Raw genomic sequence first — 25681 nt, forward strand, 5'->3', positions numbered from 1 at the left:
GTAGAGCATCATGATGGAAACCTCCTTGTTTCTTCTCTTCCCCTCTGGGTGCACTTGTCACTTAAAATGTGGTGTTCTGCTGCTTTCAAAATCTTGACAACCAATACAGTCAATAATCATTCAAATTTACACTTTATGAATGACAATTTCAGGATACTAAGTGTGATTTCTTTACTAACTAGTACTGTCAAAAATCATTATGGAGTTCTGGATGTGTGCATAAATGAGAGCTTGCTAGTCTATTATAGAATATTTTTGTAGTGAAAATGCAACTTCAGCTGGAAAGAACCCAAACAAACAAAAAACCTCAGAGTGGTGCCTAAAACTAGTTGTTTGAATAGTTTCAGATTAGTTATAGTCTGTATATTGGTTTGCTTGGTGGTTCTGCTGGTATCTGTCATAAAAAGCCTACACCGATGCATTTTTAGAAAGGATGATATTGGGACAGTTTGGTATCATATGAAGAGTCCAAGTGATAAAAGAACAGGGTATGTGTGTTTATGTCATAGTAAATGATGCAGCTTACAATAAATAAGAGGAACATGAAGGGAAAAGAAAAGCTTGGGCACTTCTTGTGCTTTAGGATGTAAAATGAGTGATTTTTTTCACATAATTTCTTTACCTTGTATAATTTCAGATATAGGAAATTCTGATTGAGCTGAAGACAGCATCTTAAAAGGAAAAAAAAAGTCAAAATAAATTCCACTTTGTAACAGCAGAGGTCAGAATATATCAGGAGATACGAGAGAAGGAAATTGCAGTGGCACCCGGATTCTGTGTGAATTCACACCCCTCTATCGAGGTGGTCTGTCAGACTGAGGCACCACTCTTGGAGAACATTGCCTGCCATAAAATATGGGAGCTTTTAATAGCATATTCATGGTTACATGCCGTAGTTAAAAGGGCATTGTATGGATGTAACACTTTGGAATGAAAACAAGTTAGACTTGTGTCAGCTTTTTCGGAATACACTTTTCCCTGTCTTGCTATATATTACAAACAAAAAAAATCTGTGAGCAAGCAAATGGTAATAAATAAATAAATAAATAAATCATGGTATATGTGGCAGGAGGAAGTGGTGGGTGATATTTTTTTTCTTTCTGTAATGATTTCTGATGCAAGAGAACTCTGTGAAAAGATGTGTTGCTCTCCCTATCTGTGTAGGTTTTACCAGTTAATAATAGAGTAGGCTGAAATTCCTCTAAATGTGAAAGCACTGGTATCCTCTCTCCCCACCCTGCAAACATGCTGACATATCTGGTGCAGGTCACTGTCAGACCAAGGATGCTGGGTGAGATGGACAATCAGTTTAACTCATGGGCTAATTCCTTTGTTAGTCTGTAAACATTGTGCAAGTGGTGTTGGAATGCTTCAAGCTGAACTTACATCCAACTTTTTGTTCTAGAAGAAAATATTTAAGAGGATGTGTATCCAATAAAATGCATAATTTTGTGATGCCCCCAAACAAAATTAAATCTTGCATCGGAAATAACATCAATGATACAAAGTACCATTCCTTTCTCTCTGGAATTTCAAATGTAAAAAAAAAAACCCCAAAGACATCGTTCTGCTTTGATAAAGCAGTGACCTAATGTTAAAAGCACTTCCCAATTTTGTTTTTGTTATTGTAGGAAAAATGTCTTCAGCTGCAAGTAAAATGGTAAGAATTTTCATGTGGAGATGATAATCATGTAGAAGATCAAGCAGCAGAAATTAGCATAACTTCATGCAATATGTACGGAGGAAAATGTTTAAATTGGGGGCAGTCTATGCTTTGTCTCAGTTGCTAGGCAAAACTTCAGACATTCTTGAAGTCTGCATGCCCTGGAAAGCTGTTGGTCATAGAAAACATTGTGGCTCAAACCTGAAATGCTTGAGGCATCTTGCCTATGGTAGAAGAAAATCTCAGTCTTCTAAGACACGGATATTCTGCTTATGAAAAACTGTATGGATTAGTGATAATATCTCTATTCTATGGAGAGACAAAAATTGCCCAAGGTACAAGCATGTTTATAATCCATAAAGTGCATCTTTTCTGTCTTTGCAAGGTACAAGCATAATCATACTAAATTAATACAACATAATAATCTTCACAGGCTGTTTTTATACCTCTGGGTAGAACATTTTGTGGTGCAGTTTGCCTGCTTGCATATTGGGGGTTTCCTTGCGTGCATTTTGCTGGGCTTTTTTAATCACTGTGGCTGTATCATTAGGGAATTTTATGTGAAAATATGTGAACCAGCCCTCTGTGGGCTGGAACCTCTCTGGTTTTTCTACATAGGACTTAAGATCAGTGTCTCCATTTTGAGAAAGGTTGTATCAGCCCCATACAGATAAATGCTTTAATATACCATTGTCTTTTATTTTCCCAGAGAAAAATAACTTCTTTTTTTTTTCAGCAACGTGGAAAAAATTGAGGTATTGAAGATTCACATTTTACATACTAAATGGGTTGAATATGGAAACTATGAGGTAAATTTCTGCCTCTCCCTTGCAGGGTATGAAATTGTTTACAAAGAGTCATAAACATTTCTGCAAGGATGTCATAATAAATATAAGCAAATTATAATTGTCTTCTGTAATAAGGGGGGAGATTGGCTGTTCTTGACTAGTAATTAAATCCTACCTCTGGGCAGTGTACACAACAGCCTTGTGTAGCTGCTGGGACAGTCAATCTTGTCTTGGGCTCCTCTTAACACACCCAGTTGAGGAAGCAAGAACTCTGTCAAACCAGTCTGGCTCCTTAAATAATTAAATAAAGCTGCATTTTGCAGAGGAGCAATAAAATGGCTGGAGGAAGTGTCATGCTAAAGGTGGCTGAGTTGGGTTGTGTCAATGCGAAACCTGGGTCAGAAGTGAAGTGGCAAGTGATGGTGTTGCAAAGCAAGGAGAAAGATTACTAGTCCAGTGAGTTCAGATAACTAGTCCAGTGAGTTCAGATAAGAAAGACAAATACCAGGGCATGAGGAAGAACTTTTTTATGTCATCTTTAAGTAGGGTGAATTCCTAATTTTGACGTAGATGGTAGCCTGATCCCTGATTTATGCTAGCTCTCACATTTTATTTTTGTAAAGGCAAATATATCTTAAACAGTGAAGGACTTGGATCTTTAGGGAAAATGATATATATGGTCATGTATAATGGGTGAGTAGTGTAGTCTGCGGTTTAAGGGGAAACCATGTCTGCTGTGAGATGACGGAAGGATCTTGGAGGAGGTGTAGCTGGAATAGGATATCCTGAAAAGTGAAAAGCCATGTGATCACACACAAGACTATGTTCGTTTTTTGGAGTTCTCAAAGCATAAAGATACTTCAGTAACTTGCTATGTGTCCATCAAATATTCCTTTATGTAGAGTCCTTTAAAAGGATGGCATTCATATTTTATAACTTCTCAGAAACCTAATCAGAGACAAAGAATTAGTTAGCAAAACGTACTAAGCCTAGGCTTCCTCATTCCTTTGCCCAGACTGATATTCACCTCCTCTAGATGTGCTTTTGTCATCTTTTCAAATGCACGCCATCGTTCTGCAGCTCCCTTGGACTTCAGTTTCCTCTGTAGCCATCCTTCCTCCCCTGACTGCAATTATTTAATTTCTTTGCCAGAGGCAATTTCTTTCATCTCCTGTCAAGGAGGGGGACTGCATATAAGCACAGAGCCTCTGGTCATATGTCGTACCCAGTGTATCTCATTAGATGGTGCTGTGAAGCACTGGCACTGTCCTGTGCTGTCCAATGCTATAATGTAGGAGCTCATTACCTGTAATGCAATGTATGGGTATGAGCCTTAGGAAATGAAGCCTTCACAAGTCTCACTTCCAGCTTAGTAACTTGGTGCATGCATAGTATATTTCAAATATTCCAATATATTTATTTTTATGTGCTTATATTCCTTTAAATTTATGATTTAACAATTAAAAAAAACCCCAACCAAACAAAAAAAAAACCCAGAAACAAAGCCAAAACACAAAAAACAAACCACAACACCCCCCTAAAATGCCAATTTTCTTGATGTTAGAGATCTGTATAGCTTCTCTTTCTGCTTATTCACTCTTACCTCTTGAAACTTAAATGTTATTTAAAAAGCCCCCAACTATTGAACATAATAGTATTCAAGCGTTTTACATGCTTGCTTTTATTTTGATTGAACAGGTCATATCCGTGCAGTTCTCTTAAGCTAATCCTTCCCCCTGAATTATTCTAACTGCAGGAAAGGAATAATATTTCTACAGCTGAAATCAACATTTATTTCAGTCAATTCTGCCTGATGGTTTATTTCTACATAACTGTTGCTAGATATTATTGAAATTCCTAAATGATGTTGTTTAAGCACTATAGTTAATGCCAAATGCTGTAGTGGTGTCATGACTGTTTTTTCCAGACTCTGTACATGATGCTAATTGCCTTTATGGTGTCTTTTGACCCTGTTAAATGTTCGTTTCCGCACAATTTCTTTGCTCTCTGTCCATCTGTTGCCTTGTTAATGAACAAAGTAAACCTGGTGAAATGGGTTGGAAACCTGTGGGTGTACAATGAGATATAAAAGTCAGGGGATGCGAGGGCAGGAGAGAGGATGCAATGAGAAGGCTGTTAGTTCCCCAAACCTTTATGTGTGCACACGAGTGTATGCATGAGGAAAGGGGGGTTGGTGAATGTTCTCAGCTGAAGCTGACTCAAACCATGTCTCAGTATGTATGCTGCTCAAAGTACTGCTTCCAGTAGTGTTTGAAAAGTTTGAGAAGATTGACAGATCTCCAGTAACAACAAGAAATTACTTCCACGCATGAATAACCTCACTAAATATGCAAAAGCAATTGTATCTGAAGCATTTCCTTCTTGTGTGCTTATTCTTTTATCTGATGCCTTTTTTCTTCCTCCTACTGAATGTAGTTCCAGGACCTTGTGGTTGGATTCCTGACTCACTCATGGCACCAAACTGCCTTCCAGAGAACCTTGGATATTTAAAATAAATGAAAAATCAAAGTGTTAAATACACCCAGGATCAAGGCAGTCATTTTGTAAAAGATGGCTGTAATCTACTGCAGAAGTGTGCTCTGGTTTTGGTCATTTCATTTGATATCTCTGCATCTCTCTGCCACTTACATAAATAATCCCAACAGGGACCCACTTGCAAACAGCAGCAGAGTTTAAGCATATTTTTCTTAATCAGTGTAAGCAGAGATAATGTTTTCCTTAAGGTCCTTTCTATAAAAATAAATACTAGTGAACTGACTGCCTGTATTGAAACTTGCAGCATTATACTCTCTGACCTGGAATGACAGTAGTAGTAAAACTGAGCTATAAACTTAGGAAATACAAACAGGAGAAGGCTTTTTATAGTTTGCATTTATCTTTTGTTCTAAATGAACAAGAACAAAATATTTAAAGATTCAATTACAGTGAAGTGGAGACATTACTTAAAATACTAAATATAATAGCTTAAAACATTAGACATATGTGATTTTTAGTACCTGTGCAGCAAAAAATGGCCAAGTTTGTATTTGCTTTAATCCTATCTTTATATTTGCCCTAGAAAAATGTGATTTTAGTATCACTAACACTTTATGTTTTATATTTCAAGTAATGCCTCTATTTTAAGTGAAGCTTGAAAAAAAAACAACCCTGTGTTTTAACTTGTTCACCTGAACCCAAAGTCCTGCAGTTGTCATAAACTTCGTATTCCTCATTTAGCAAAAGCAATGGTATAAACAAATTTTGCATGGAGGTTTTCAGGCTGAGATTGTGGTAGCTGTCTGAACTTAAAAGTTCTTTGTGAAGGCACATGGCCATCCATCCCATTGGGCACATACTGCCTGTCATGGTGCTGAATCACTGGATCTTTGGGTATACTAAGCCTCTCAAGAATCTGCACTAAGTCCAAATGTTATTCTCTTGTCTCCAGTGTGCTGTGATGCCCTTCTCTGGTGACTGGAACACCTGGCTCAATTGATGTGGTGATTTTGGGGTGGGAGAAAGGTGGTTTTTGCCATAACTTGTGAAAAAGTTATATGGGGATGGGGGTTTTAATTTTTTTCAGTGGGCTTGTTCAGCTTGGAGAAGAGAAGGTTCTGGGGAGACCTTAGAGCAGCCTTCCAGTGCCTAAAGGGGCCTGCAAGAAATCTGGAGAGGGACTTTTTACCAGGGCATGTAGTGGTAGAACAAGGGGGAATGGCTTTAAACTGAAAGAGGACAGATACAGATTAGAAATGAGGAAGCAATTCTGTATTGTGAGGGGGGTGAGACACTGGGACAGGTTGTCCAGAGAAGTTGTGGCTGCCACATCCCGGAAGGTGTTTAAGGCCAGGCTGGATGGGGCTTTGAGCAGCCTGGTCTAGTGGAAGGTGTCCCTGCCCATGGCAGGGGATTTGCAACTAGATCATCTTTAATGTCCCTTCCAACCCAAACCATCCTATGAATGTTCTATGAAGTTTTAGCACTAAAATAGTGTGGGTGGTTCCAGGACACTTCCTAAAGGCAGGCCCTTCACATAAGTGTGAGGAAGAGAGTGGGAAAGAAGGCTCTAGTGCCATTTCTGAGTAGCAGGAAGATCACAGTTTTCTCCTGTGACTGCATTGTTCAACCAAGTCTATAAAACCTTCCATCTGTGGTGTTTAAATCTTCTCACAAGATTGTGGGTTTTTTTGTGTGGTTGTTTTTGGTTTTGTTTTTTTTTTTTTTTATGTGTGTGTGGTTTTGTTTGTTTTCTTTTGTTTGTTGGGGTTTTTTGTTTGTTTTATTTTGGGATAGGGGTTTTTTGTTGGTTTTGGTTTTGTTTTTTTTTTTTCCTTTCAAGCTGTGCTGTTGCTGAGACTTTTCTAGTCTTTTTATTTCAACATCCCGAGGGAGGAAGATGTTGAACACATTGTTTTTCTGCCCACGGCAATCTTTTTGTATGCCTCAGGTGGACACTATGTAGGTGTCCAGCTGAAACACAGCTACGCAGGGATTAGTTTATCCTTTGATCACTATTCCCTAGCTTGGAAAGGCGTTAACAATTTGAGGTCAGGTAACAACCAATGCAATGCTGAAGAGGTAAATATTAGAGGTTTCAGAAAAGAGATTAAGAAATTCTATGTGGAGTGACTGACTTTCACAATGGACAAGTTCAAAATTTGGGTACCATGAGAGCTCTTACGAAACATGGTCATTAAAAGATATCTAAGAACTGAAGCTGGTATCTCTGCTCACCACTTCTTTTATCCCAGTCAATTGCTTTTTTAGAGACTGTTCTTTCACAATTTTTGTTCCCAGAGTTTTTTGCATATTTATGGAATTCAGTTGTTGCTTTCTGGTTGTGTCAGGGGTGAACTGAATGTCTGGGGTTTTCTCATGACTACTTTATCTTTCTCTTTAATTAAGAACATTTATGGGTAAGAGGCTTAATGCCACCCTTCTTTTATGACCAGCCACTGAGCTAGTATGGAGCGCAGCTGGAAAATTTTTAAATAATATTATTCTATTGTCTTGGGAATGTGCATAAATATCTACTTTTATTTAACTGAAGTTAATTGCAAATACATGTGAGAAAGCAAATGCATGGCCAAAGTTAGGTTTAAACGTTAAAGCATGCATCACTTAAGATGGCAGCTGTTGAAGCTGTGTGCATTTAAACTGTGTATGGAATTCAGAGTTTTTAATAAATTGGAATAGTTTCTGAATAAACCTGTATAACACAATGAATTGTTAATGATTCCTAGTCATTCAAAATTCACTTTGCTCTTGCAAGTTTTATGTCCTACTGAAACATCTAGCTCCATCTAGTTTATGCTGCCTATCTCTGCATATATAGTGAGACTTTTTTGTCACACAAAGTAACGTATATTGGTTTTCTTGGTTTGACACCTGTCAGTAGAGTCAGCAGTATAATCAACAGTAAGATTATTCATCTGGCTGTATTGTGGGATGATCTTGTTTGCGTAGGAGGAAAAAAGCTTGACTGAGTTGATTGATCCCAAAAGTTTATCCTTGCTCTTTCTGCAGTGGTGTTCCCCTAAGTCAGGGATCCTCTTAAATATCAGAAAAAAAACTTCAATCCTTCAGACTGTGTCCCTATATCCAATTTGACAGAAGAGCTGAAACAAACAGAGCATAAGCAGCTGATGTGCAGAGTTCTGTTTCTAGCACCTACCACACCAGTAATCATGTCCTTTCTTGCTTGTCCTTTATTCATTGTTTTCTTCATCTTTTGTAAAAATGTAGTTGTATGTTAATTCAGGAGTCTTGGCGTGTCTGTCCAGAAGGCATACCACAGTGAGACCCCATCATTATGCTGATGACAGAAAATAGCAGTCAGGCTTTTTCAATAATCAACTATTTCCTTTTATAAATGTCTGCTCTGGTTTGTTATCAAAGGCAGTTTTGGCTGAAGAATGAAAAATTTCCACATTTTCTGAAATGAACTGATGTCCAGGGATTTGGGGTATGGCATTAAATGGGAGTATAGCTTTGCATTGAGCAATACAGTGGGAGTTATTCCAAGTGAAAAACATTATTGTTATGGATATAAAGGGCAACATTCACGTGGTCCAGCAGAAGTGATCAATTGCAAAAACATCTATCTCTTTCAGCCCTCTTACTTTAGCTGTGCAGGCAGCTAATAAGCAGAATTCTTGGTAGATACTTTCCTTATTTCCAGCCACGCCAGCTCTTTTCCTCAGTGGAGTTGTGCCTGTCATGGATTTTAGTGATGAGGAGCAAGGACTTGAAATGGGGCGCTTCCTTCTGTAGAAATCTGGGCCTTGCTTTTGACTCCTGTGTTTGGCTGGGGCATGTCATAAGCTGATGCCTGGACAGCTGACTGGGAAAGCCTTTGTGGGTACTAGCTTCTTGATCACTTGTTGACCTCTCAGGAGTTTGTTGGACCATGAATTAAATAGTGATCAGAAGGGAAGATAGCAGCATGCTTCCTTCTATGGCCTTGGCTGCTTCAAACCTGGTGTCTCTCCTGCTACCAGAAGTGAAATGCCAGGAATGTTGTCCCCTGGGTGGAAGAAGAATGCCCACACTTTCTGTACATCTTCCTAGGGCTCAAAATTCAGGGACACCAATCGTGCTTGCCTCAAAAATGAACCAGTCTTTCCTACTGTTTGACCTTGAGAAATCAAGTGATTACTAGTTGTTGCTGCAACATCAGAGGCTTTCTACCCAGCTGGCTGATTTTGCCATTTGTGTATTCAAACTGAGTGCAGCAATCCTCTGATCATCAAATCAAATGCCTCCCAAAAGGGCAGATGGTAGGAACCATGTTCAATTGGTGTGACTGAAGCAAATTGTGACAATGTTAGGGGGGTTTGGTTTGGTTTTAGAAAGAAGTAGTAGGGAGGAGAAAACTGCATGGGAAGTTTGCAAAGGGCAAACACCACAAGCTCCTCACTTCAAAACTTAAATGGCAGTATTTTTGACAGCTACTGCATATGCCATTCAAGAAGCTCATACCCTACATGGCATTTAGACTACAAATAGCCATGAAAAAGGGAGGCAGGACTTTGGGTAGCGTATTTGAAATGTCCCACAAAGCAGCTACTCATTGTCACAATCCGGAAGAACCACCAGTTTCTGCAGGAACTCAGGAGAGGGGGAAAATCCCTACTGCTTTGGTGTTTATTCTTCCTTTGTGGCAGACTCTGAGTGATAAAATCTCTCAAGCTGAGGTATATACTGACAGTTGTATATAAAATGCAGTGGACTCTAAATACCTTACAAAAATGAATCTGCTTCCAGGCCTTGCCAACCATACAGATGCCAGAGCATTGGGGGTTTCTTGAACACTTTCACATTTGCAGTGTCTGTAGCCAATATATCTCCTGGTGCATCTTACAGTAACAGTGCTGTTGGGAAGTGATGCATTCATTGGATGAGGGCAGTTAAAGCCAAACAAGTGCTATGAATGGAAATATATAATGATGGAATTATGTAAGGATGGAGCCGTTTGCAATGTAGTCTGATTCAGATTTTTGGTTATAGGTGCGTAAAAGAAAGGCCATTAGCAAGGCAGCAATTCAGACATTAGTGTGTGCCTGAGGAGATCTGCAGAGGCAGGCACTGTGACACAAACTGGCAGGTGTAGTCGAAATTCTGTAATGAGAATGGTACTGCAGTGTTAGATCCATATCATTGTTCCAGTTCTTTACAGCACCTGAGAAACCCTCTGCAGCATGATAAACTTGGCTTTTCATGCTGTAGGCTGAGCTGGGTACATGAAGTTCATGAATCAGTATAGTATCCTTGAGGTTGCTGTCTAATTGCTTGCCCCATGTGATCCTTGTATGAGCCTGCATTAAGCCTGTTGATGTCATGTGTGGTTTCTTGAATATTCCATCCCAAACCTACGACCTTACATCAGGAAGCTGCACCCTTTACACTGGTACAGCTAGCTTTTCTCTCAAATTTGCATGGGGGGTTCTTGCATGGTTTGAGATGGTGTAGTCTATGTGGAGCTGTGGCAGAGGAGCTCTGAAAGAAGAGAGCAGTGCTGGCCAGCATGAACTGTAGAGCCAGCTGGATGGCAAGTACCTGGCTCCTCTGCAGCAAGACATTGTTCAGGTCACAGGCTGGGCATGATGCAGTGCTGTCTCCTTGTTTCTGAGCAGCTAATGCTTTTATGATGGAGAATTGGTTAGCCAGTGTGCCTGTGTATATGGTGTGAGTCTTGCGTTGGATGGGGAGCGTATTGCTTAGGTATTTATACCACAGCAAAGTAAAACTGAGAAACCTGCCAGTCCCTTGCAGTTTGAGTTGCATGTGCTGGTATTTATAGGAAACCCACTTGAAGAGCTGACTGTCCTGTGGTAGTGCTGCTTTTCTGCTAAAGCTGTTCAAACCCGTGTGGACCATGGAAACAACTGGATGTGAACTCCCTTAGTATTTTTTGTTAACACTGAAAAAACTTTCAGCTGTGACTGCTTTTAAGGCAAAGAAGGCCTATTATGATCAGTTATATTTGGCCTCTAGTAGGACAAGTCAAAGAAATGTACTCAGTGTTAATTTTGGTACTGAGGCATATGATCAGTGTATTCTTCTGCTCCATGTGCTTTTAGTTCAGTCCATTATTTTGATGCCATGCCATCCTCAGAATGGTTGATTTTTGGTTATTTCTTTTTGATTTTCCTCTTTCTACAGGCATCACAGCAAACCTGAAATTAAACTAGCCCTCTGTAAGCATTTTTTTAAATGTCTAAATTTAAGTGAAGCCTGGATTTGAATACTGTTTGAAGTAAATTGCTTGGGCCTCGCAATTGCATGTTACCAAAGTATTAGGGAACACTGTCTTACAAAAATAAAATCAAACTGGTTTATAGCAGCAATTTATGATATAGCCTTTAATTATATCATAGCTCTCTTTCTATCAAAAACCAAAGAAGAAAAACACTTTCAGCTGAATGAAGGAGAGGAAAGAGATGTAGTTTGAAATGAGATGTTGTTCATACATGGATACAACCTGATTTTTCAAGCTAATTCCTTTATTATTTGGCACATAGCCTAAGTGGTTTGAAAAATTGTCCAAAATCAAGTATGCCTTTTACATAAGAGTACCACACCCAGTATAACCAGTTTTAATGAATAAACAGTGACTCACAAATCGTAGACGTTGTTTGAAGATGTAATATCTGTGGGTGGGATTTACTTTGTCTTAGACAGGTTCTTAAAAGTCAGGGAACTCTGAGCCAGTCTATGACTTCCCATTTTTATGGGGTTTTCTTGATACCTAGATCCTATGCAGGCTGTAATAGTTACGGCTGAGCTTGATGCCTCTCAGTGAGTATGAGCTGGATGAAAGTGCATGCTGAGAGAAGTCCTCCCTCTCTGTACAAAAGGAGGTTTTAAAATTGAGTGCTTACTTTTATGACATCAACAAATTCAAGGTGTTGTGCAACTAGGGAAATGTTTCGGTTACAAGCAACCAGTGTTAAATTGTTCCTTGAGAATACTTCTTAACTACTTAATTATTAGTTATCCTTTAAAAGTCAATATTAATGAAACCAAACTTGGCAGTACCAATGCTTTTATTTTCATGTCAACAAACCACGTAATTGCCAAAATCTGTGGGTCACAAGATTGGTCTGCCAGCTCCATCCTTTGTATCAAATCAACGTTGATTGCCACAGTGGCTGCACAAATAACTTAGTCCAAATGCTTCCAGTGTAATGTCCTCTAATTTTATTTTAAGAGGTCTGCAAATGTAATAGTAGCATTTACAACCTTGTACTCCAGTTGGGTTCTCTTGTGGTTCAAGGATGGCTTGTAGTTACTTGAGGTCATGTGCTGAAAGACTTCATTGCAATCAAAAATGTTCCACACAGGCACATGCTTCTTGACTTTTTGAGAATAATTTCTGAGGAGTGACCTCCTTAGCTACATGCTGCGGTTCTAGGCTTTTTTTGGGGGGGAGGATGGGCCCAACTGTAGGTGAGGGAAACATCTTGCTATCTGTTGCATGCATGACTTACAAGTAAAGTGTCTATATAAACCTAAACACTTGGACTGTGTAGTCCTGCAGGTGTCACCAACAACTCCAGAATGAGAATGACTTTTGGACTCTGAGAATTGATTGGGGTTTGAAATGTCGCCATAAAACTAGACCCCAGTCCTACAGCTCCTATTACAGTACAGTTCTGCTGTTTGGCATGCAGACTTTAAGCTTTTAGCTTGTAGAATGAAGGGTTTAATTTATAACCCATATCCCCTATTACACAGGAAACACAAATATTTATGTTAAAACTTCAGAGCTGTTATGTTACATTGTCTAGTTTCCTCAAGGTTACTATCTCTGAATATATGAATTTAAAAGCAAAAGACCATATTTTGAGAAGAGGGTAATTTTCAGATGCCGTGTTTTTAAGTGGTTCTTGAAAATCATATTGCTGAGACGCAGCATCTACTCTTCTGTTAGAGTGTTGTTACACGAATATTGTGTAAAACATGGCTTTCCCAGGGGAATTGGCATCAGCCTTTGTTGTTGTTTAAAGGTGGTTTGTTTTCATTTCTCTCCCTGAATTTTGATATTTTTCTCCTCACCTTGAGTTGATATGCTATCCTTTTTTTTCCTCTGTTAAATCCTAGCAAAAAAAAACCCCCAAACCTTAAACCCAGCAGATTTTTGTAACATCTAACTTTGCCGTCAATGGGGAGATGGCAGTTACAGCTTTTGAATTAAAAGATAACCTACCTTAAAACTATGAAGTTGCAGTATTTCTAGTGTTAGTATACCTGCCTTTTGCAATTTGAAAAAAATAACAGGGTGGTAATGTAATAGGTCCTTAAAGAGCTACATCCTCTCCTTTTGCTCTTTCACCAGGCACTGCTCATTTGTTTCACTACTAATTTCTTTAATTACTGTGGTAATCAGTAGCTTTGGTCTGGATGCATGCAGGTTCCACAGCACCTTAAATTGTGTGCCTGTAGTCCTGTGCAGTGTCAGGGATGGTTAAGATTGCCAAACAGAGGTTTGTAATTAGTTGGTGACTGAATCCGATGACCTCTAAGTTTGAATAAATGCTTTTCCAAGTGTTTGATTTCTATACCAAACTGGGATAAAAACGCCTCTTTTGGACTGTTTTAGGAATATTGGCCTTTTTTCTAACTTGTCTGTGGGTTACTAATCTGGGTGTTTAGAAGAAAACTGCTGGGTCCAGGGGGGATGTAGTAGGAAGAATCCAAGTGAGTTTAGACATCAGCAGGGTGCTGTGCTGATGGTCTGTCTCATTTGAGATGGAGTTAATGCCATGAGCAAAATTTTTTTTCTTGTTGGAGAATGACTTTGCTGAATACATGTAGGCAATGCTTTTGATATTGGTTACCTTGTCTTTTATAAGACATTATTCTTGTTCACTGCTTTTCACTTTGAATATAAAAAGTAGTCGCATTAGTGTAGTCCTAGCACTTGCCAAGTAATGGGAATTGATGTGCACTTTATTATACAGACTTGCCAGAGTGGTTCCTTAGTCACATTGCCTTAGGTGCAAGTGGCAGGAAAAAAAAACCCAAACCAAAAAATAACCCCAAACAACCCTATTAAAATACTTTTGTGTTGGATATGTGTATACGTGCTGTAACATGAAGTAGGAGATAAAAGACTCTTCTCTCTTTTGCCCTTACGCTTCAAATTTATTTTACGTTTTTCAGTTTGGCTGCTATTGCTTTAGGAAATGACAAGTATTCCCACAGAATGTAGCTGAAGATTGATTTACACTGGGGAAAACTACTTGAAGATGTTTGATCTGACTTCTTTTGAGGCATAAAGAGCTATGTTTTGAATACTTCTTTCTTTTGAAATTAGCATGAGAAAATAATAATATGAACTAAGTGTTGAATTGAAAAGTAATTAACTCTCAATTCTTCTTTTTATAGACAGTTACTGGGAAAAGCTTTGGAACCAAAGACTTTCGAGCAGCTCTGGAAAATGGAGTCCTGTTGTGCGAGTGAGTATTGACTTACCTATATAAAAATCCTTCAGGCTATCATGAGTTGTCAGCTTTCCTTGCTGGCCTCAGTCTTTTTTGGGTTTTTTTTTGGTTTGTTTTCTTTTTTTTTAAGTACCCAAAGTGTTTTGTAATAAGTAACTTATTTTTTCTTTTAATACCTGTTGTTTACCCTGGGAAGGAAGAACAACTTTCACACATTCTCTTTCTAGATATACATGTTCCATGTGTTGTCCCACGCACTCCTTTGTGTGTTACTGTGAGGATCATGCTGATTCCCCCAGCCAGTTGGTTAGTTTTATTGGTCATAATTCTCATGGTATCATTGGGTTTTATGATCAGCTAGTGCAAGGTGGTGTGGCTATGGCTGGGATCAAAGCACTCACCCATATATGTCCACTGCTGTTGTTTTGGTTTAGTTTTTTCTCCTCAATCTCCACCCCCTTGAAATAAATAATTGTAAACACTTGTGTTCTGGTTCTAAAATTCTGAAAACTATCTATTCCTACCGGAGGTCTTTTTACACTTAAAGAAATTGTTTTTTCTTTCCATTTCTAATTTGAACCTTACAAAACTGTAAGTTTAAGATAACAAGCAGGCATGTGATCTCATATGTTTGTTACTTAATAATATTGGTCTTATGGTTCCATCCAAGTATCTCAATAATGTAGAATCTATTAGATGTCATTTGCCATACTTTATAAAAACATACTTGAAAACCAAAACCAATGCAGAAAACAAACCAAACACTCTAGGATGATAAAGTAAAGGAACTGGGTCTCAGCATAACATAGAAATATGTTGTCACGTGTGTGAACATGCAGTTCAGGTTTCAGTACTTTATGAACTGACTTACCCATTGCTTTCAGCAACAAACTGACTTCAGCTGGTTTTTGAGTGCTTTCTCTGAAATGCTTCCTTGTGCTTATATATTATAGGCTTGGCAGTAATGAGACTTGTCTGGTTTCGTTGCTAGATTGAGTCAGAGGTGTAGTGTGTCCACCTGCCAGGTCTCCTCCATGTATCTGTAACTGGGTTTGTACTTACTGGAACTGGTTTCCAGGACTAAAAGTGGTGCTAATCCCTTAGTATTTTAAGGAATGGCAGGTGTAAATGTCATTTAGAACACCAGTGTGAGAGAAACCTTGTTAGAGAACTACCTGGGTCATTTAAAAAAAATCGCAAATCTCAGAACAATTCTTAAAGAAAGAAAGTTCAGACTTTTTTTTTTTTTACTATTAAAATAACCAAAGCAAATGCAAAAGGGCAACATTAGTGCATTTTCTCTACTGTGAATGTCATTGTGTTTTCCTGTCCTTGACTTTTTTTTTGCTTTGGGCCGTTGTCCACCTAGTCTATCTTGCTAGTTGACTTTCCTAGTTAACCAAGTCCCTATATCCCAATGATAATTTTGGATGATGTTGCAGAAATGGATGCTGTATTTCCATTACTTGTGTAATGAAATGTTAACTAGACTGGATGTGGTAATAAAAATAATTTATACTTTTAATAAGAAGGTATTTCTTCAGGTATGTATTTAGTGGGATGTGTGTACTGTATTCAGCTGTAACTTTTAAACAATGTCTTTAAGAATTGGCAATGAACTGATACATTCTAATCCCCTGATAACTTCATTGTTGACGCTTATTTGGCAAAGGAATAAAAGCCTCCATCTGCCAAATGCAAATCAGTTAAATTTATCTGTAATTAATAGCCATATGCAAGAAAAACATCCTGTAATTCCTTCAGCTGAGCAGCTTGCCTTAGGAGACATGCAGCTTTCTTTAAAGGAAAAGGTGCCTCATTATGTTGCACTAAATCACACAGCTGTCCTACTGTGTCATAATTTTAAATTTGATGTACTTGAAGTACAAGGAGAAGTGATTTTCATAGAATTTCTGTGGAAACAGAAAAGAACAAGATGGGAAAGGTTTTCAGATGTCTAATTTCCACCAATGTCAATAGAGTACAACATCGTTGCAACAGCTAGACGTGATATTGTCCATTTTTCCTTGGTTCACCTGTGATATGGCTAATTTAGTGTCCATGGATATATTATCTCTGGAGGTGGTATATTTGACTTACACAGCAAATATGCATTTTGAAGATTAAAAAAAAGGGGGGGGGGCACCCTCCCCCATAATTTTGTTTTAATTTCACCTCAACAGATCACTCTTCTTTTTAATAAATCATTAAATATATTGTGTTTACTAAATGACTCAGTCAATGCAGTTGAAAAATCTCAGGACCTGTAGCCATTATTCCTCTTCTGCAGATATTTCTGTCCTCCATTCCAGTGTATCTAGGTAAACTCTCTTCTCTGTGTTTACTTTCCGAATACATTTGCAAGCAGCAAAATATGTTTTTTCCCACGTAAAGTTACACACGTTAAGTCCTGGCTCTGCATTGATGTGGGTAGATCACAAAACCTTACTGAATCTTTGTGGGCTAAAGGATCTAGCCAGAGGAGCAGCAACAAGAAGAGCAAGCAAGTCTAAAATCCTTAAAGGTATGCAGGAAGACAAAGTCTCCAGGGTGTCCTCAGGTCCCTGTTCTCTGCTGATCCTGTGGTCTAACATGTAATTTGAAGAACCACAGTATTTCCCTACCTGCATGACTGAAAACCTGGGTATAAAGATGCAACAAATCCTGTGCCTCATCCTCATCTCACGACAGTGTGCATTTGGACTTCTGTATTCAAAAGTGATGCATTAGTCTAAGTATGGGTTTTATATAAAGTAAGAATTATATGAGGAACAACTTTTTTCTGGCTGAGACTGAAAATGACTTGCGTGTGTAAATTGTATATGCCCAAAATTGTTGCACACAAACTGGGCTTGATAGCATTATGAAAACTGAATTGATTTCTTATATGTACAGGAATATCAGTGCTTTCACACTGAACTCTGAAAATCAATATTCTGATATATTTTTTACATCATCTGCATCAGAACTTTTGTGTGAGGTAAATGTTTAAATGGGAAATCTGAGTCTGATTAACATCACCACCCATGCAGTAAAAACACAGATCCACTTGTGCCTACACCTACCCAGGCATTTTCTGTCACACTTTGACACTCTGGGGTTTTTGTGTGTGTGTGGCATATCCCATTTTTGCTTTGCAGTTTGCTGTTCCTTGTTACTTTTTGGAAAACTGATTTAAAAAAAACCCCATAACTAGGGAGCATTAATAGGCTCAGATTTATTTGGTTCAAATCATGTAACTTATGACTATATGCAAAGTATTTCTTAACAAAAATTTTATGCTCATGCTCAAATAAAGTTGATTTACATAACAGAAAATCATATTACTTCTTTTTTCAGTTTGATTAACAAGATCAAACCTGGCATTGTTAAGAAGATCAATCGCCTATCAACTCCAATAGCTGGCTTGGTAAGTAATGGCATCAAATATAATATCTGGGGTATGGTGCCAAGTTTTTTTAATGAGTGCTCTCTTGCCTATTGTTCTTATATGGTCTTGTTACAAAAACCTACTAAATTTTCAAAGTTTTAGCTTCATTTCCATTTTTGTTTAAAACTGTATCATTAATATATTGTCTTAAACTGTGTATTCTGTGATTTGGGTCTGTAACTTTAATTATCTTGTTGCTGCATGAAGCTTAGTCATCCCCAGATGTATGAAGCACTGATGGCTCCTGTGCACAAGCCTATCTAGCATTACTTGTCTCTCTTTAAAGGCCACCCTCCTGTTTATGTTCACAAGCCGCTTCAGATCATAGAATCATAGAATAGTTAGGGTTGGAAAGGACCTTAAGGTCATCTAGTTCCAACCCCCCTGCCATGGGCAGGGACACCTCACACTAAACCATGCTACCCAAGGCTCTGTCCAACCTGGCCTTGAACATCTCCAGAGATGGAGCATTCACAGCCTCTCTGGGCAACCCATTCCCAGTGCCTCACCACCCTTACAGTAAAGAACTTACTCCTTATATCCAATCTAAACTTCCCCTGTTTAAGTTTTAACCCATTGCCCCTTGTCCTGTCACTGTAGTCCCTAGGTGAAAGAGTCCCTCTCCAGCATCCTTACAGGCCCCCTTCAGATACTGGAAGGCTGCTAAGAGGTCTCCACACAGCCTTCTCTTCTCCAGGCTGAACAGCCCCAACTTTCTCAGCCTGTTTTTATACGGGAGATGCTCCAGTCCCCTGATCATCCTTGTGGCCCTCCTCTGCACTTGTTCCAACAGTTCTGTCTCTTTATTAGGGAATGGTCAGATTAGGAAATGTTCTGTGTAACTGGAGTATTTTTAGGATGTACTTCTCCTCACCCGCAGCAAAGCTTAGGTTGCATTAAAAGAACTCTGATGATTCAAAGATCTCACTTCAGGCTTCATTTGAGGGAATTGCCAGTGTTTTGGCTATAAATCACCTTGGTGGGGGAGAGGGAGGAGATGCATATAACCATTTTTATAGGAAATCTAGATTTCCAGTGCGCTGTTTGGCAAGTTTGCTGGCTAGAGGCTGTAGGAGAAATTTTGTAACCATTTAACATCAGAAACTTTTTGTGCAAAAATGATGTAAAAATTTTTTGTATTTCTCCCTCCCCCCCCAAGCCTTTTTGGCTATTCATGTCACTAGGATATCTAGGCCATTTAGTCTTTTCATGAGAGCTACTGGGCCTATCTTAAAAGACCCAAGGTGAACAGGGACATACATAATTCCTGTAACAAATGGAGGATCTCACTTTATGGTAAATATGCAGTCTTAACATTAGGGAAAGTTACCCGATGTCTTAATATGAGTAGAATGCAAAACACTGCTGGATACTTTCATTGTTGGTTCAACCCATTAGAACATAAAAAAACATCTGGTTTTGCTGGTCAACTTCTCATTAGAGAATAAGTGTAATTAACTTAGCTGGAGGTTGTAAGATTGAGTTAACTTGCCATATATCATTGCACAAGCTGTGAATGTGTATTTCCACATCAAATGAATATAGAAAGTGTTAGTTGCTTTTGTCCCAGAAAAGCTGAGGGTATTAGGCTTGTGAATAATGAGTGCTGCACATTCTTTTCCTGTGAGGTATTGTAGAAAGAATTCAAATGAAACCAAAATCATTCTGGGAGGACAGCACAGTTTATTCTGTAAGCAGTTTGATTGCCTAAATGGCTTCTGAAGTAGCCATTTGATCCAACCCAGAAAACCATAGGCTAGATTTCATCTTTGTGGTGACATAAGCGTTGTCTTGAATCATAACTGCAAGAACTCTTGGGTTTAATGCCTTGTTTTGGTTGTTTCCACAGGCAGAAATTTGGAGTATTCATTAGGTGTGTCACTTATATCTTACTTGTAGTGTATTACTGTTCCTTCAAGTTGTTTCTCGTCCTCACAAGTCTTCAAAAATGAAGGGGAAGAGAGGTGAATGTTTCTCATAAACCAAGATCATCCAGTAATATTGTTGTTAAAATACCACTTGAATATAGTAGTTGGGAGTGCTGATGTTTTATGTTAACCTGTGGAAACGTTTTCTGATGAGTACTTCAGTTTCAGAAGATCATGATTATGAGGGCCATAATGGGAGGGTTTCAGAAAATGGTGCTTACAATGGCAGTAGTGTGAGAGAAAATGAGTTTTCCCAGACTTGAGAGGAACAGACTCAGTTACAGTGGATTCGAAGATCCCAGCTTTCATCCTGGCATGTAAAACTCAAACTAAAAATGACAGGGTTTTGCATTTATAGAAAAGCCAAGTATTGATACCTGACAAGCTTGGGATACTGCAGCTGATGAACCAAAGGATTTTGACATGGAAAGAGCTTGCAAAGGACTTATCTGGGAGGTGTGCATGTCATGTTCTGGAAATATTTTCATTGCTTGTAAGTTGCTTCTCCTGCAGATCTGCTTCTAGAGTGTTTTTTGTGGCTTCATGTGTATACTTTTGTGGCTCTTGCTTCTGCTGATTTCAGTGTCTTTCAGTATTGCAGTAATTATTGCTCACCACCAAGACTTTATAAGATTTAGAAATAACTGTTGGTAGGGGGATTCTTTTTCTTTTCTTCCTCCCACCCCCCTGCTTTCCCCTAAAGGATGAACAGATGCTGCAATTTGAATTTGGGTCTTGCAAATCCTGTAATCAGAACATCTTTTGATCATGTTCTTTCTACAGCTTAAATCAAGATTTTACTTAAAGTTCTTGGGAGTGGTGGAAATAAAATGATTGTTTAGCAAAAGTAAACCCAAAGAAAACCTGGTTCTCAATAAATACGGACTTTTCAGCTCAAGTCGCAGCATATGAGATGGTTAGATGGTTTGGATATAATCACATTAGGGGGAGGACTTTGGTCTGACAACATGTTTTCCAACAAGTCTCTGCTGAGCATTCTTGGAGGTGCATCTCTGGCTGCAGTGCCGTTCTTTCCCCAGAAACCTTGTGTTTCCAGCTCAGTTGGCTGAACACAAAGAATCATAAACTGTGATGGAAGTTACAAGACATCACAAGACAGTGGGAAGATGAATGAGTTTTGTATACTACCTGCAAGCTCAGCATATCTATCAGAATAATATATTGCTTATTTCTCAGGAGGAGTAACTTTATGCTCTGTAGCAAGGCAAACTTTTAGTTATAGTAAGTTTCCAGCTGAGCCCAGGAGGTGAAGCGAATTTGGAGTTAGAATCAGTATCTCCTTTGGAGAGTGGTAGCTGATGGGAGTCTTGTCTTGCAGCGTACCAATTTGGTCTTCTAAGACCATCTATCTTTCCTTGCATCTCCAGTAGGGTGAAAGTGCAATGCTTTGCTCTGTGGCTGGGAAACATTTCATTACATCAGAGGCCTGAGGGATGAGGTCAAACCACAGGGCAGAGTAGAAAACCACTGGGTTTTTAGAATTGTAAGTTAAATGCCATTAGTGATAGTTATTTTTTTTTCTAAAGGTGGTCCTTGATTTCAAACAAGCAGAGATGTTGCTAACTCTGTCTCTGTGTGAGTGCTGCATGAATATTAGCACCAAATATCATATTCATCAAGTTCTTCAGCTTTCCCAGAGAGGGTTTTTTTTTTTTTTTTGTGTGAACTTTTGGTTCCCTTTCATACAAGAGAATAAAACTGCACGTTTCTAGGCAGTCCCGGGCTTGAACATAGGCATCTGAAATACAGTAGAATGGGATGTTGTTGTTTTGTTTTGTTCTAGTGGGGAATTAAGGTTCCTTTAGGATGAAGAATGGTGTTGATAGCTTTCCAGGCAGGATTTTTCAAACGCTTACTTTTCTGTTTCGCCAAGGCTCAACATGCCCTGCTGAAAAGTGCTGTTCAAGCATCATTCCCTCTTTTTAATGCAGTCTAATGTAACATCACTACATTCTGTAATTTATTTATTTAATGTATCAGAAAGTATTAATTCCACTTGCACCAAGGCAGCCACTTCAGAGAGTGAAGGAGAGCTACTTTGTGACAGAGGTCATTGATGCATGCCTCCTAAACGGGGAAAGTAGGGAATAATAAAGGTAAGAAGGGAGACATGGAAGAAACCTACACTAAAATGAAAAGGGAGATAAAGACAGGGGTGGATAAGATAAAAATGTTGCCATTAAAAATATTTTTCTGAGCCTTTGTGCCCAACACTTTGCAAACCATGGAACCGCCCTGGTACTTCCTTATCTCTTGTCATCAAGTGGAGCTGGCCGAAGTTTCCTTTTCTGTGGGAAAGTTTTCTTGACCGGGTTGTTTTTTTGTGATGTAGGAGAATGGCATGCCAATGACATTTTTACTTCATTATAGGACAGTTGTAAAACAATTTTTCAGGTAAAATCCACACTTGCAAAGTGAAGATTTTATGTTTTATTTAGGACTCAGCTTCAGAATTCCTTTTCTAGGTTACTTGGAATGAAATTAGATGTGTTTTCCAGTTAAATTTAAAAATATGGTAATATTAATTTGAGAGGGTTTGTTTTAATTAAAAAAATAATCTTTTCAAAGTATATTTAATTGTGAAGTTCATTTCTTCATGCTGAAAATCCTGACTATACATTTTCTCCTGCTATTCATCTCCTGCTTAGTGTAACCATTATATTGGTTCACACTTTCTATTTTCTTCCATTTTGTATTTTTTAAATTATTTGAATTTTTAAGTATTAATCTTCTGCTCTGTGAATTTGACTGGTATAGGCTACATTAGTAATATTAACAGTAGCTTGTCTGGTATGGAAAAAGAAGTGTAAGAGAGCATCTCTTTTCTGTCCTTCATGAAAAATGAGGAAGCACAAATACATGGACTAATTTACATAAAAGCTACAGTTACTCGTTTTGCTGTGAAATACCAGAAGACAAAGGCTCAAACCTGGATGGAACTGTTGGTAGTGCAGCAACTAACAATGTTCAAAAATGCTGATAAGAAATACCCTCATAAATTTTGGTCAAGAGCTGACTAGTAGGCTGGTAACCATTTGACATATTCTGTTTGCCAGTCTGATGTTCTCTTTTTGTAGCAACAAGGAAGTAATACTAAATGATGTAAACCTTCTGAAGGTTTTGAAGAGTACCAGAACACATGAAAGATGGGGACAGACTTTTTAGGAGGGTCTGTTGCGATAGGGCAAGTGGTGATGATTTTATGCTAAAAGAGGGGAGATTCAGAATGGATGTAAGGGGGACTGTGTTTTTCTTACTTAATGGATTTTTTAGTGAAATTCTGTTAGTGCAATCGAAAATATAATTGGAAATTAGCAACTTTCTGTTGTAAAATTCAGAAGTTTCAGTTGATGTTACTTCATACTGCTAAGCAGATGTTGCTTCAAATTTGGGAACACAATGGGCACGCAAACTGTGGGATGAAAATCTTGATTAAACAAAAAGAAAAATAGAAAAAAATAAATAATGTTATGACTTTTTTTTTGTCTTCCTGAAGTTATGGAGCATTTCAGAAACCTGATCATTATAGTTAAAATATTAATAAAAGTTTTACTTTTTATATAAAAAGCTTTAAAAATGTTACATCTTGGAGTACTTTGCAAAGAGTGCTTTGACGTGGTTTCAGTTCTACAGCTGAAAATAACAGGGCATGGGTAGAGGGAGTTTTAGTGGCTTTCCCAAGGTCAGTCAGTAAGTTGGAGTATGGTAGGGGTTGACTCTCTGTCCAGTGCACTCACAAACTATACTGCAAAACAACAACAAAAAAATAATAAAAAACCCCTGAAAAGTCTGACTTTAGTTGTGAGAACCTAAAGCTATAAATTAGCAAATGTCAGGAGCGATGCAAGACCTGATAGGAATGTATGTGGAACTATAAATCACTTCTAATACCCTTTCTACTGTCTTATGGGAAAGAGGAATGTGGCTCGTATGGAAATATCTCTGTTAGACAATTAAGAAAAGAGGATTGTGTGCTAGAAAGGAAGTATGGTTATTAATAGTTAAGAGATGACATTGTTCTGTAGTCTTTCAGTGCCTGATAGTGGGAGTATGTAATCTCAGCAGTGGTTTACTGATGTTTTGTGGCCTTCTGCTTGAAAACATATGGTACATTTCAGCCTTAGCTCTCAATTTCCTTTAATTGTTTTCTGTTGCTGCCTAACCACTTTGAAATGTAGGGTGTGGGGAAAGAGGAGGTTGATGCAAACTCTTTGTGACATTTTTAGTAGCTGCTCAAGACTTCAATCAGGCAGAATGAAACCCAGACACTGGATTGAACTTGACAGGTTTTGGGTGGGAGATGATGAAATTAAATGTATTGAGGAGACACAAGTGGGAAGAAATTATATCAGTACAGACCCCAAGAAATGAAGGTTCAACTACTTGCCCTGGTCTCTTGCCAGGGGACAGTCAGTGCTGTGCCTGTTGGTTGATCTCCATAAATCAGTAGTATTCTGGGGAGGCTTTAAATGAGAGAATTTCTTCCAAACTGATGCTTCCAGTGTGTTACTGGGATGAGATGTCAAAATGTTAATTAATTAATTTAAAAATGCTTGTAAGCTAACTGTAAAGCAACAGGATGGGCAGCGAGACCTTTCTAATGTGGAAATATTTCATCCCTCCTTGTGCTATGAACCAAAGCTCTGAGAAGGTATGACCTTTTTTGCCTCAACTTGCCAGCACTTAACAAAATACGTAAATATGGTTGCCAAACAAACTGCAAAAAAATTCCATTTCTTAATCAGCTGTTGTCTGTACGCTATTTTTATTTCCTTAAATAACTGATGACTCTTTCTGTGTTTGTAACGAAACATTCCTTCCTAACTGGGAAAGAAATGCCAACCACGTAGAACAGGTACACACCTTAAATCATACTTGTGACATTTATAATCTGTTTGCTCCTGCCTTTGCCAAGGAAGTGCAGTTTTGAGATTTCTTACGGCAGTTGGTCTTTATCTGTGTTAAATCTTCCTGAGCTGGACGCTGCAGTGACTGGTTTGTCAGGTATTCATTGATGTGTAGCGCTTAAATTTTGTGGCAATTTCCAAAAAAGTAGATGCTAATTGCAGCAGTGATAATTTTTTCTGTGCTTCAAGTGCTGGAGCTGTACAGCTATGCTACTGGCTCTTCTGTTTGGTATAAAATCCTTATACAACATCTTTTAACACCCGTCTGAACACCTCCATGCCCGCATGCCTGTGTTGAATCACCCTCCTCCAGTGATGTGTGTAAAAAAAGCAATTAAAGACAATGCCAATACCAAACACTTCCAAATGCAGGGTGCTGAGCTGCTGCTTTCTCTGGGGCATGAGGACAGGGAGCAACAAGAGTTAGCCTGGCACTAATGCAGGAGCTCCGATGGGCTTCAAGGGAGACCATCTCTGAACCTGCTCATTGATCTGGGTGTGCTGACAGATCTTCCCTTCAGCACAGGATAAGCCTGTGTAGGGCAGCAAAGATTAAATACAGTAGTAGTATCGTAACAAAGATTAAATACAATAGTAGGAGGCTATTGTTCTTGAGATGCAAAAGATTTCTGGCTCTTGAAGGAAGCATAGTTAGAAGAAACATACCAATTCTCTTTTAGGAAGACCGAAATACTAAATCACAAAAAATCAGGGACTATGTGACTTGAGGATCTGAAGCAACTTGCTCTGTTTCAAGCCCTGTATGTGGAGGGACTGAATTTCATCTATATCAAATTGTTGACCTGTGTGAGCAAAACAGAAAAACTTGTATATACAACAGGGGGAGGGAGGGGGGGGAAGGGGAAGGTGCCAAAACTATGTTTCAAGAACAAGAGGTCTTTACTTTTTTTGTTACTCATTAGGCTTCAGGGGAGTTTCACCTTTAAGTGGATTACTGTCATTCCAGCTCTGTGTAGTGGGGTGACTTGGCACTAG

At 38.6% G+C, this 25681-nt stretch overlaps 1 protein-coding gene across 7 annotated transcripts in view; it reads left to right on the forward strand.

Moving 5' to 3' along the window:
- The window catches only part of LMO7 (LIM domain 7), a 130059-nt gene that overhangs the window by 21020 nt on the left and 83358 nt on the right, over positions 1-25681 (forward strand). For all 7 annotated transcript variants that reach the window (XM_031048100.2, XM_031048096.2, XM_031048098.2 and 4 more), the window contains exons 2-3: positions 14344-14414; positions 17739-17808. In XM_031048100.2, coding sequence (XP_030903960.2) covers positions 14344-14414; positions 17739-17808 — 141 coding nt within the window. The remainder of the gene's footprint in view (positions 1-14343; positions 14415-17738; positions 17809-25681) is intronic.

This window comes from Melopsittacus undulatus, chromosome 2, assembly GCF_012275295.1.
Source record: "Melopsittacus undulatus isolate bMelUnd1 chromosome 2, bMelUnd1.mat.Z, whole genome shotgun sequence".
NCBI lineage: Eukaryota > Metazoa > Chordata > Aves > Psittaciformes > Psittaculidae > Melopsittacus > Melopsittacus undulatus.